Raw genomic sequence first — 14,031 nt, forward strand, 5'->3', positions numbered from 1 at the left:
ACAGTGCTTTTATCAATATTTTACTTGTGCGCACTGGATACACATTTTCAATAGTTATAGATCGCTTTGAGATTTACACATTACTCTACCCATAGGGCACGTGACCAGGTGGTCCGCTTAAAACCACCGCTGGTAATAAGAGTAACGTGAGTTTAACCTTTCTATTGCATCCAAGTCAAGTTTAATATCAAATTATTCCATTTTATGCCACTACGACTCAAGAGTACAAACTCAGCCACACAAGCGAGGAACAGCAAGTAGGCAATATGAGATAATTCACGATTCAAAGTGGCGCCTGTATTATTTAGATCGACTCGTATTACATGGGCACAGGTGGACTGTAAGCGTTCCCGAATTGTGGCTAATTCCACCGACCTCCCTGGGATTCATGACCAACAAACAAAGATTTGCTTTTCTGTTTTATAGGACCCTCTTGCCCCACAATTCAAGAATTGTTGACTGCTGTTTTATAACAATTTACATCAAACGTGCATTAAGCTTGATAGAAAATGAATACCAAGATGATTGGCGAAGTAGACCAAGACCCAGAAAGGAACTATAAGTGTAAATCACATCCTGTGTACGACGAAGTTCAAAGAATATTACCGTTATTTTTTCTCTGCTGGACTCCTTATAACAATTATGTCCCTTGTCAGAAACCTGGTAAAATATGTACTTTTCATACCAAAAATTCATATTATTTTCTTGTTATACAATATATATATATATAAATGTTGCATACTTTTTAATATTTAAGACACGTCTTTTAGTGTATTCTTTTAATGAGTAATTTCTGTTTGATGTATTGTAATTCCCCTATGCATTCGTCTGTAATCATTTATATTTTGTAATACTACCTGTAGTAATCAATAAAGTGGAAATGGTGCGTATAATATCACAGCCAATGCCATTCGCTATACGTAGATGGCTTTCCCCTATAAGTATACCGCGTTTGGCTTGCCTGCGGTGCTGTAAGTCGTAAGCATACTGCACAACACACTGTATCTCTACTGGTAAGGTTTTCCTTGCTTCCATTCTCTCAAAAGGCGTAGCCAGACTACTGATTGCTGAACTACTCCTAATCTACTTTGGATATGGTTATTAACTGAATGAAATAAGCATAAACAATCACAGTAAAGAAAAAAGGGAGTTTAAACAAAAGAAAAAAGGAGGAAAATGTGCATCCAAGGAAGTTTTTTGGTTTCACCTCTGCAAATGCAGTATTTCCCGAGTTACATCACGTCGGCCCCGCCATTTCCCATTTCCACCCATCCCCACAATAGCCTCCTGTGCCACCAGCCTGTCATGCTGTAAGAAAAAATATCCTGCTGAGGTCGTCATTTGCAAGCGAAGCAGAGAACCTCGAATGGGAACCCCCTGCGGCAGCGTTGCCGTTTTGTAGGTTTTCGTCTGAAAACGCGGTCAAACAGTAATATCTGTGGTAATGATATCTGAAGCCACACTGACTATGAATACGTCTTTCTTTGTAAAAGAAAAAACACTAACTTTGCTTTAAATTTTGGTACTTAAACTTCGATAATGAAAAAAACTACCATAAATAAAATATACACAAAATTTATTTTGTTGAAATTTAATCCGTAAGTAATAAAAGTATAAATACGTATCAAAATATGCAAAGTCAGATCGAATATCCATCTCCTACTGATAGTCAACTCTGACAGTTACGGAGGCAAATTATGGTTGCAATTGCACTGGCAACACTGACGTTTAGTCGTTTACCCACAATGAGTGTGGTCAAGGCATCATAGCGGCGCTGCCCAGGGTGCAGTCGGTGTCGACTATCGAGCTGAGACCGATAAAGCGAACTCGTTCCCTTACTGATGGCCGAGAGGCTGGATACTTCTGTGCTGATTATCTGATACGACAGTTTGAAATTTAAGGCACCGTTTGAAAGCAGCAAATGAAATTCTAGCGATATATTCCGTCCTCTCTGTACGGTGATGAATTACCCAGTGAATGAGGCATTCATGCCGTTCCACTAGAGATTTAACAACGAGAGTGTCATGTCGCCTCTGAGAAATCATACCACGAGCTGTGAGAAACGACAGAATCATTTCGATCTGGCAGTGAAGGACCTCTCGCGCTTGCTCAATAGGCTGTGTGTGACGCCGCGAACAAAGCCTAGGCGCATGAAGCCGCTCGGAGTCGCCTGCGGAAAGATGCGCTACAGTCGTGGTGGGGCGAGGAGAAAGATGTTCATCGACGTTAACAGGAAAAAAGACAGTCGCCACACGGCCCGTGGAATCCCATCTCACAGCTCGTCATTTTTATATTTACAAAGCAAGTTCGAAGAGTCTCATCGCGAGCCCGGTAAGAAGACCCTTCGATCAACGAGGCGTCGTAACCCATCACTGTCATCTCGAGGATTTATTCTCTCTGCTTCTAGACGCCCCAAGAGCAACGTCGTCAATGGTAATGAGTCGGATAAACGTCAAATTTCTCGAGTTCCTGTTCCCGAGAGCGAACTTCCGCAATCTCCAACAAGATCAAGTTATCGAGGCACCCTGACCAGTGTTTCATCGAAGTCTGAACAATCTCAGTGTTACGTGGCCAAGTCGTCTGTGCCTTGCCCTTTGGTCGCTTCCAGAGAAATAGTGTCCCCGAATGATGATGCAGGACCTAACATTACTCCGGATAGGAACCTGGCCTCCAGAGGACAGTCTGGGTCGCCGGCAGGTGGCACCACACGGCAGAGTTCCCACCGCGGTCAGTCATCGAACAGGACCAATCTAGAATTCACTGCGTAAGTTTTCCTCTAATTCAAAATGCTCCCTTCAAAGTCAATCAGGATGTTGTTTTCCCACCGCTTGTCTCGTTAGGGCTACAGCCATTCCGATCCGGGGCAACTCTCATGATGCAAGGATGTTGTAACCAAGAATGTTTCCTGTATGTAGGACATACGCGTAACTGCGGCGGTGGGGGCACGTGTCATTTGAAACTGGTGGTCCCCCCATTTTGAGTTCATGAAGCTTGTAGTAAAAGCTTAAGTTTAATTTTCATATATTATTATTATTATTATTATTATTATTATTATTATTATTATTATTATTATTATTACAGTTTTATACATCAAGTAGTTTGGCTGTTTTTTTTTATACGAAGATAAGTCGAGTTTTACTACAATAACTGTAAGAAATAAATCCATTTTCTTTCTTTTATATAAAAACGTGAGTCACAAATTGATAGGCTTAAATATTTTAAAACAACCTTAATATCTTTCTATATGACTTAAAAAAAAAGAATGAGTATTATAATTAGTGCATGCCAGTGACACCCCCATATTCATCTCTCCCCCCCCCCCCCCCCCCCAGTTGGTGGAAATCCCCAACAATGAAGACTGATCCGTAAGTGGAACTTGATGCTGAGATATGAAGAATTGCTAAAATAATATTTCAATAATCAAAATACTATATTGTAAGTTATAATAGTATAACATGACAGATTTAGCAATATGTGCAATAATAACTGGGGGGATGGCCAGTGTGAAATTGAGATTATTTCTTTATATCACTTTGGCAATTGATTTTCAAAATTGTCGAATCTCTTCCAAGAACAAATGTTGGAAGATTCAGATTATTAAAGGTTTGACATCGGTCATATGGTAAAAATTTATTTCAGGATAATGTGGCATAAGAATGTGACTTTTAGAGACTAAGTCAAGGTCATGGTCAGTCATTTTGCGGTGAAGTGATAAAATCATTCATGTTCATTCATACATCACTATGTACACGTGGTCCCCCCCCCTCCCCATGGATATGAATAATAGAACATTGTTTTCTTTCAATAAATCGTTATTACTAGCAAAAATTTAATTAGTTCATGATTATTTCAGCAACAACAACCTTACAACAAAAACTACCACTACTGTGTATATATATGTTTGGATGCATATGTAAATATTGATATAGTATATGTACCTTATATTATATACTATATATATATATATATATATATTTAATCTATATATATATATATATAGGATAGGTATATATAGTGTAGTATATATAGCATAGATATATATATATACATATATATATATATATATATATATATATATATATATATATAATATATAGATATATATATAGTAGTATATATATATATATATATATATATATATATATATATATATATATATATATAGATATATATATAGCATATATAATAGTAGTATATATGCATATATATATATATATATATATATATATATGTTCATATATATATTATATATATATATATATGTATGTATATATATATAAATATATATGATATATATATATATATATGCACATATATATATAATATATATCTATATATATATATGTAATGTATATATATATATTATATATATATATATATATTGTATACATGCATATATATATGTGTATTATATATATATATATATATATATATATATCTAGATATATATATATATCAATAATGGCCCCCAAAGAAGGATTTCTAGATCCGCCACTGCCTACGTATCCTAGTAGGATCAGTTCCTTTATTCCTCAGACCGTAGGCCTTGGAACAGCCTCTATATATATATATATATAGTATATATATATATATATATAGTATATGGAATCATATATATATATATATATACGTATAAATAGCCTATATATATATATATATATAATAGAATATATATATAATAATTTACTAATAATAAAATAATAATAATAATAATAATGAATATGCTTGCTGAATTAAACTTTACTAATTGGCATATTTGAAGGGGGTTGATGATAATTAGAAATTGCTGAAAAAAAACTTGTTATTACCACCAGATCTTTCTCCTGCGTTCTAAGAAGCCTTCATCTATCTATAGCTACTGAGCATTGCTATGATTTTGAGGCTGTTAACTATGAAAAAAAAATTGTCAACGTTTTTGGTCTGTAATTTTACTGGGGGGTGGGGGGTGAAATTTATGCCAGTATATACAAATTTCCAGATTCGATTTGCTTGGACACCATTATTATTATTATTATTATTATTATTATTATTATTAATTATTATTATTATTATTATTATTATTATTATTATTATTATTATACAATGGGGTGAAATTTATGTCATTATACAAAATTCCAGATTCATGTCTTAAAGTTAATATTTGCTTAGACATTATTATTAGTATTGTTATTATTATATTATATGTGCATGCATGTTTCAGCTAATGGGTAGTTGAAGGACGGACACACACACACACACACTCGTTAAAATTGACCAAATAACACTGTAAATTCTACACCACATAAACATCAATATTAATACATAAAACTTACCACGCTATAGGTAGCTTCCCCACTGAAGCATCAGTAGGCCTAAAGGCACAAACATTCATAGTGGGTATAGTAGTCTTCTGCACTCGAACCCCACGATGGCCTACTGTTGTTGCCACACAGCCTAATAAGGGAAACATACCATCAAGCCACGAAAATATATGAATAATCACTTCCTTTTCATATATATCAAAGTTTATTTTAGGAAGTATTGCAGTATTCTGTATAGCTCATTTTGGGTTCATGAAACTTTAATCTTATGAAAGGTATTCTTGAAGGCTTGTTTTGTTGTTTCACCGATTACATATCCAGAGAAAAGTTAAACTTGAATTATCGAATAGCTATGTGTCATCGGCGACATTTTATCCAAGTTTGGTATATAATAATACACTCAAGTTGATACAATAATACATCCAAATGAACTTTCTTTGACCATCAACGAAACTTACCTCATATCAACCTCCAAAATACATCCCATTCCAAGTTAGGAGGAAATGGCAAACCTCCAAACGCAGTATTATAAACAAGCTTCACCTATAAAACACGGCGTGCTCAGTCACACACCAGAGCTAGACTAGGTACTACACTCAAATGTCTCAAATCGCCGCTTTGGTGGCGTTAGCTAAGAACGTCCCTTTCGAAAATTTAAAATTTACAACCACGTTACTATAAGTAAATCTCTTGGTTCCAGAACTCCAGTTAACTAAGGCGCAACGTACAGTGCATTCCTCGACAATAAAAAAAGAAAAAAAAAAAAAACGCGTAATAAATGACAGTAATAGCATTTCCCAATCAGAACCGGCGCGCAAACTTACAGGTCGTCATTACTCGCCATTTAATCATTACATTTGCTAATTCTACAAAATCTCTGCGGAAGATTTTGTCGACACTACATATCACATGCAAGGTTTTTTATTTATTTATTTATTTATTGAGTAAAAAGGAATTTTCACGCCAGAAAAGGAATGAGTGGTTGTTGCCTACTGTATCTCTCTCTCTCTCTATCTTTTTGCCATTCCTAAGTGTTGTCCAGTGTACTGTAAACCTCTCTCTCTGTATGATTTGTTGTCCCAGTTACCTTCCCCCCACGTCCCACCATGTCCCTCTCTCTCTCTCTCTCATAATTTTGCTGTCTCATCATAGTTCTCAACTAGAATGATGTTTGAATCATGCATGATAACCCATAAAGGAATATTTTCCTAATAATTCATGTACTTATTGCAGTTCCTCAGGACCCACTATCACACACAGGCCGTCCTTGGGCGAGGGTATTTGTACTGGCGTAAGGACAGCTTAATCTTAACCAGCCACTTAACACCTCCCCCGTCCCACCCACCCTCCGAAAGGGGACACTAATTTTAACTTTGTATCAATTTGTTCTTAGTAATAAGTGAATCTATATTTTTTTTACATCAATTCTTGTGACTGTGGATTGTTTTTAAGTTCGTCCTTCGCCTGATAGGAAGACCTTCACTTTTGTCATTCTGCGTAATTTCTTGTCCATCGATTTGCTCGTAATCGCTGTTATTAATTTTGACTAATTATAGTTCTCTTGCGCGTAATAAATCAATAATAACAGATATACTATATTAAAAAAGTAGTTTAGTTCTCACAGGTGAGTTGTTTAATCATAGATGAGTTATGACAAGACAGATCTGACTTTACCACTTAATTCAAAGACTAAAAATTATTGCAGTCCTGAATTTTATGCAAGCCCTTAATCAGCATAAGGGAATTCTGAGCTCTTTTTACTTGGGTATCCTAAAGAAAGCCATTAAATATTTGCAACTTAGGCCTACCGTTGCTTAGTTGTGAACATTACCAGAGCCTTCAACCTGAATATGTTCATAGGCCTCCATTTCTCACTTCACAATTTCAGTCACTTAAAATCCAAGTATGACTTCTGACAATGATTAATAATTCTCTGTCCGAGCGCAAAAATATTCCCATCGTTCCACGGGTATATGACTCTCACTGATTTTCGTGTCAATTTCAGTCATTTCCTGTTTTTTCTTCTTCTTTTTTTCCATCAGCTACATGAACAAGAGAGTCATCGCGAAAATCGCGGGAGGGCGATGGGTGGAAGGAACACTTAGAGGTTACGATTCGTACATGAACCTTGTTTTGGAAGACACCGTGGAACTGAGAAGTACGGGGGAAAGGATTCCAGTTGGAGTGGCAGTGAGTATCCCACGTTTTCTCGTGTAATCTTTGAAGGCCTTTAAAAAGAGTTTAAATCGATATTCAGACTGCATGAAAATGATTAGTAATACGGTCTAGGCTTGGAGGGATTAATCCTGGGTCTAGGTTTACCGTGGGCTAGAGCCAATGCCATCTTGAACTGTCAGTTCAAGAGGGCATTGCTAGAGCACGGTCTAGGCAGGATTAATCCTGGGTCTAGGTCATACCATGAGCCAGACCACGGTCTAGGCAGGATTAATCCTGGGTCTAGATGTACCCCTAATACACGCATAAAGTGAGACATGGCCAGTGATTTATCGATTAAAAAATCCTCTTGCTGATATTTCTTTTCTAAATAACAAAAGATTCTTTCTTGAAGTTTATATTTAATGGAGTTCTGAATTATCTTTGAAATTCTCAAGTTTCCGTTCATTGATCGAAAAACAACTAATTCATCTCCTTCACATTTGCAGTTTTAGAGTTCACTTGAGCACAAAATGAGTATGCTAGATATTAGGGTTGATTAACACGTCAATTCTTAGCTTATTCTTCAAATCAAATGAACTTACACATAATCAGAATAGTATGCGAAATCTTTACATATTGTTGGTAAAACTAACCTGTTTACCTGTTTGGAAAGTTCAAATTGTATTGTAATAGTTTACTTACATTTGTATTCATTTATATTTGTTTAATTTATCTGTTTTTTCTAATAACTGATCTCATCTTTCTGTATTTCCCATTTTTACCCTGCGTGACTTCTTTCTAATGAACGCTATATACTTTAGCAGGCTTGAATTTCAAGTCGTTGGCCCCTGTGAGCTTATAGGTTTCATTTACTGAATAATAATAGTTACAACGATTTTCATTTCTTTGACTGTACCTCCGTTCATATTCTCTTTCTTCGATCTTACCTCTCAACTATCTCATACAGTAGATTCACATCAACTGTGCATTTGATGCCTAGGCCCGTCCCTTACGATACTCCTGATTGGCCGTTGATAAGCCAGTCACAGGGCTGGAAACTCTGTCTCTCGAGGGAGTTCACACGGGCAGGATGTATGTTCCAGAGTCAAAGTATATAGGGTCTGCTCAACTCGGCAGTGGGGGCGGAGCTAATACTGTGACGTCACAATTGTAACACTTCCTGTGATTCTCCAATTAATTACTTAAAGAACCTTTAGTTTTATACATTTAATCCATATCGCATGGTGTTTTTCATAAAATCTTGATAAAATCTATCAAGAGGTCACATGTTTGATATTTCTGAATACCCATTCGCTCATTTAGTCACCAAGCCTAGTTTTATTTCACATAAAATATACCAGCGTCAACACACAGCTACTCCAGCTTTCTTCATATGTTTATTCTTTACTTATTCATTTACTTACCTATATATTGGTTTGCTGTATTCTCTTCAAGTCCATTTCTTATAACATGTCAACTCTCGTTCTCTCTGTCTGTCTGTCTGTCTGTCTGTCTCTCTCTCTCTCTCACTCAGGTAGTAATACTATCAAGATTGTAAATAATTCTTAAGAAATGTATTTAGTTCTGTCACTGTGTTCATACCTCACTTTGAAAAACAACTTTTTTATTTTATTTATGCTAAAGGTTAGAATGATAGATTAATTATATTTTCCAAATCTTATTATGAATACTAATTGTTATGCAATAAATACAAAGAAAATGTGGATACAGGCAGTGTAAAAAATGGCAGTTGCATTTGCACGACTTGACCACAAAAAAGAAAACAATATCAAAAGTATTAGAATTACATCATATACGATATAAGATATGAAAGGAATAAATGATGAAGACAATGATACAGGGAACATATTTCCAGCAAATTTCTCATTAGCACTTCCTATCACATAAATATACTTCCGAACACGTAAGTTTACACATAACACAAACTTTATACATAAATGTATTAATTATGCATGCCTCAAACGATTATAATATTTTCGGGAAAAAAGTACAAAAAGGTATTCGTCAGTCTGGCTGGATGTAACTGATGATGTTTCACAAGGGGTAGTTCCACGTTGGCCGAGTGCATTTCGCGCTGTTACCATTCCGGTGGTCAGAAGTTCGATTCCCGGCTCGGCCAACGCAGAACCAGAGGAATTTATTTCTGGTGATAGAAATTCATTTCTCGATACAATGTGGTTCGGATCCCACAACAAGCTGTAGGTCCCGTTGCTAGGTAACCAATTAGTTCCTAGTTAAGTAAAAATATATCTAATCCTTCGGGCCAGCCCTAGGAGAGCTGCTAATCAGCTCAGTGGTCTGGTAAAACTAATATATACTTATTCACAAGGGGCGGGGCTAGATTTCAGATCTCCCACGAACGCTTAATTTTTTATAATTTTTGCGTCCGTAGATAATTTTTTCTGTGTGCTATTATGGAATTGAAAGTAATTGTAATTATGATGTGTCACCAATTGAAAGGGGATTCTTTGTATTTATACATGGTATATGGCAAAATGCAATAAAATGAAAAATTATGTAAGAAAGATGTGGTAAATATTTACATAAAATGTAAAAATTTCGGTCCGTCTTTGACCTAGAATATTTCTGAGAACACCTATTAATTTTATTTATGCATTATGCAGTAAATTTTATCAGCTTTCCAATCCATTTTGCAGTTTCTTTCTATCATCATCTTTTAGTCAGATACGCTGCGAAACGTGAATGTATGTAGGTTGACGGATGAAGTAATTGCACATTTTCGTGTGCGTAGATAATTTTTTCTGTGCGCGCTTGTGGGTTTGAAAGTAATCGTAATTGTAATGTGCCATATTCCACTTGAAAGAGCATTCTTTGTACTTTAACGTAGTATACGACAACTTGTAATAAGAGGGAAATTTATATAAAAAAACGCCATTGCAAAAATAGTTATTCAAAAATGTTATCGTAAATAGTCTCATAAAGATATGGTCCTTTTGTAACTGATGACGTTTCACAAGGGGCAGGGATAGGTTTTAGTAACGCCTCGTGAGCAGACCCTATATACTTTGACTCTGGTATGTTCCACCTCTCCTGAGAGATACTTTTGAAAGACGTATCTCTAAAGAGAGGTGGAACATACATCCTTCCTATGTGAACTCTCGAGAGAGACTGAGAGTTTCCAGCGACCAACCCTGTGACTGGCTTATCAATGGCCAATCAGGAGCGTCGTAAGGGACTGGCCTAGACATCAAATGCACGGTTGATGTGAATCTTCTATAAGAATTATTGTTTCACAGCGCCAACTGTGAGATTCTCCACCTTTTACAACTTACAAAACCTTTTCACTCTCAGTCTCCTCTTCAGCGCCGAATGACCGAGTCCAATCTCATGCGAGTATCTCCTCTCCCGGCAGGTGATTCGTGGCAGGAGCATCGCCATGGTAGAGGAAGCTGCAGAGGGCGTGTCCGCTGGCGTCATCATTCACCGTTCCGGCTTCCACGAGAGAAAGCCACTCAAGACGATTCAGCTGGACGAGGAGTGACGACGAGTGGTAAAATTACGGGGAAAAAAAGTCACAGGAATGAAGTGTCATATTGTCAGGGAAAACAAAATTCATATTAATTCATGGTATCCGGTAATAAAGTCACATAATAAGTTCACAGTATATCTTTGGGTCATTGTTTTTATATTTACAGTCTTTTGTTTATGTTTTTCCAGTAATCCGCAAAGGTGGACTATATGGGTAAAAACGCATGGCGGTCACTATCTATACTCTGTTTTTTTCCATCAGTCCATCCGCCTGTGGTATTTGCGCATGGTAACACTGCGTCTAGGGCTTTAAATAATATCCTATTTCGAATATTAACGATGTAATTCGCATACAGTAAATTATTAAAACACTTTTCAGTTGCAAATGTACACCCAGATATCCTTTTATTTACCTAAAACTTACACATAGCATAACTACTTAAGGCTCGGGATGCAGTGTTACCATGCAAAAACACCACAGGCAGATGGACAGATGCAAAAAACAGAGTTTAGGCAAGATTGATGTGACTTTTTACCTGGATTCGAAGACACGACCTGTGTCTCTGTGACTATAGATCTCTCTGGAGTAGTCAGTTAGGTAGAACTGGCGCGTCTCATTCCACGCCATGTTTCTGTATCACTATAGGCCAGTGGTTCTCAACCAGGGGATAATTTTAATTACAGGTATAGGGCAATTGTAACCACCTCAGATCGGCAGGCTCAAACTGGCCCTAGGACTGCACAAAACTCAGTGTGCATCAGTGCGCACTACTGAGAGATCACTGGGCTTTCTCTCCGCTAGCTTGTGTGTTTGTGTTATAGTAGATTCACATCAACCGTGCTTCTGATGTCTAGGCCAGAGCCTTACTACGTTCCTGATTGGTTGTTGATAAGCCAATCACAGGGCTGGAAATTCTCAGTCTCTCGAGAGTTCACATTGGCAGGATGTATGTTCCACCTCTCCTGAGGGATATATCTGTCTAAAGTATCCCTCAGGAGAGGTGGAACATACATCCTGCCTATGTGAACTCACTCGAGAGACTGAGAGTTTCCAGCTCTGCTATTAGCTTATCAACAGCCAATCAGGAGCGTCGGAAGGGACGGACCTAGCCATCAGATGTGAATCTACCATAGTATTTTGTTGCATATTATTTGGAAAGCACCTTTTGAGGCAGACAATTGTGGAAAGGGAGAGAATGACATTCTGACATATGGTGAAAGGGTGTACGGGCCAAAAAAGGTTGAGAAGCACTGCTATATAGGCTTTTGGGCAGAATTTTTGAGCATGTCATTCGTATAGACTATTATGAGAAAAGCTACGCTGAAAATAAAGTATTTCCTATAATAACAAAGACAAACAAAATTTTATATAGTATATATATGTTTGTACACGACCCTCTCATAGTTTTACTATTTTTGCTAAGTTTAGATGGAAATGATAAGTGTAAGGTCTATGATTAATTAAAATATGTATATATATATATATATATATTATATATATATATATATATATATATATATATTATATGTGTGTGTGTGTGTGTGTGTGTGTGTGTGTGTGTGTGTGTGTGTGTGTGTGTGTAATGGGAAAAATTATTCCTTTAATTATTAGTGATTTATTTAGGAATTGATTTATCATCCTCCTCTAATATCTTTACACTACTGTTGTAAGAGTGATTGGAACTGTAAAATGTTTTCGTTGTGGACGTCGGGTGCGTAGCAGTGTAGGCAGTCCTCTGTTTTGTTGATCTTTCACTTTGAGTATGGGAGCGCTGTGACTGTCGTGAATCTTTCGTCTGCATTTTGGTAACACTAGCTGCTAGCAAAACATGTAAGAATCACAAATGCTGTTGTGCGAGAAGGACGTCAACCAGTCCACCCTTCATTTTCCAGTCCACCCTTCATTTTGGGTATTTTACCAAATTATTAATACAAATTATTATCTATATAATATTACCGTTAGTTCATTAGTTGGAACAGATCACTATCATGAAAGAACAGTAGCAGACGAAGATTCAAGTGCAGAGTTGCCTGCCCAGTCAAACGTGATTGCAACGCCTTAACGTGGAAATTTCCACTGCCGATCATGGTCTTAGACTAGACTATACAGTAATTTAAGAAGGCCTACCCTAGACTAATCCTGTTTGCATGAGGAATTATGACTATTTTTGTTAAATATAGTTAGGCTATATGTATATAAATTCATGGAAAACTTAATTATATAGAACTTACCCTATACCGTCATTAAACTAACCTAACTTTGTGGCCTATTGTAACCTAGTCAAAAATCAGCCATGTAAACTTTGCATAGGCTATCCTTAACGATTTCTGAAGAGGCCTAGGCTAGACTATATCCTGTTAAAAGGCACCTTAGCCTAATTTTACCTCATTTTAGTTTAAGTTTTTCTCAGAAATCTTTCAGGTAGCCTTATCCATTGACATATATTGTGTACAAACATTTAGTACTGTGTGGAGTAGGGAATGATTTACACCTTACTGTAAATTAATTGATTCCAGGGATGCTCCACGTTTGATACTTATCCTGTTATGAAGGAAAAAAATTCCCATAGTGTGTAGTTGATGTATTTTTTTTTTGAGGTATCTCAATATAAAGTTATTTTTTTGTTGTTTTAAACTACTCACTTGTATTGTTTGCTGGAAATCAAAATTAAATAAAAGTAATATTTCCAGGGATCTAGTCCAGGAGTTCTGAAGACTAGGTAAATTAACCACGTCCAGGAGACTAGGCCGGGGAGATGTAATGAGTAATAAAAAAATGAGCTGAGTACCAGGAATTTTCTTCAATACCATCGTACCTTACCCCTAAAATGGAAATCAGCACTTCAATTGCCTCCCAGTGGGAAGACACCACCTGGCCTCATCAGTAATAAGACCCATACACACACGGAATATCATGTAATAGCAGGTAGGACAGGCCTACCCTAATTCCCAGGCAGCAGAAACGTCAGTAGCTTTCATACCCACAGTGTCAACTAGGACACTACCATTCTCCTACCGGTCTCCAGGCAAGAAGACTGTCAACAGTGCATATGTATAGTAGTAC

At 36.7% G+C, this 14,031-nt stretch overlaps 1 protein-coding gene across 1 annotated transcript; it reads left to right on the forward strand.

Moving 5' to 3' along the window:
• The first annotated feature begins 1,726 nt into the window (after positions 1 to 1,726).
• LOC135214899 (uncharacterized) lies at positions 1,727 to 13,755 on the forward strand. The gene is made up of 3 exons (XM_064249351.1): positions 1,727 to 2,764; positions 7,343 to 7,490; positions 10,852 to 13,755. The coding sequence occupies exons 1-3, from the start codon at positions 2,025 to 2,027 to the stop codon at positions 10,978 to 10,980; spliced, it is 1,017 nt and encodes a 338-aa protein (XP_064105421.1). The 5' UTR covers positions 1,727 to 2,024; the 3' UTR covers positions 10,981 to 13,755.
• Positions 13,756 to 14,031: the final 276 nt, after the last annotated feature.

The sequence above is a fragment of the Macrobrachium nipponense genome, chromosome 46 (assembly GCF_015104395.2).
Source record: "Macrobrachium nipponense isolate FS-2020 chromosome 46, ASM1510439v2, whole genome shotgun sequence".
Classification (NCBI taxonomy): domain Eukaryota; kingdom Metazoa; phylum Arthropoda; class Malacostraca; order Decapoda; family Palaemonidae; genus Macrobrachium; species Macrobrachium nipponense.

Coding starts and splice junctions, on each gene's coding strand:
- LOC135214899 (XM_064249351.1), top strand. CDS start 2,025: ATGTCGCCTCTGAGAAATCATACCACGAGCTGTGAGAAACGACAGAAT. Junction 2,765..7,342: donor ACCAATCTAGAATTCACTGC/GTAAGTTTTCCT, acceptor TTTTTCCATCAG/CTACATGAACAAGAGAGTCA. Junction 7,491..10,851: donor GGATTCCAGTTGGAGTGGCA/GTGAGTATCCCA, acceptor CTCTCCCGGCAG/GTGATTCGTGGCAGGAGCAT.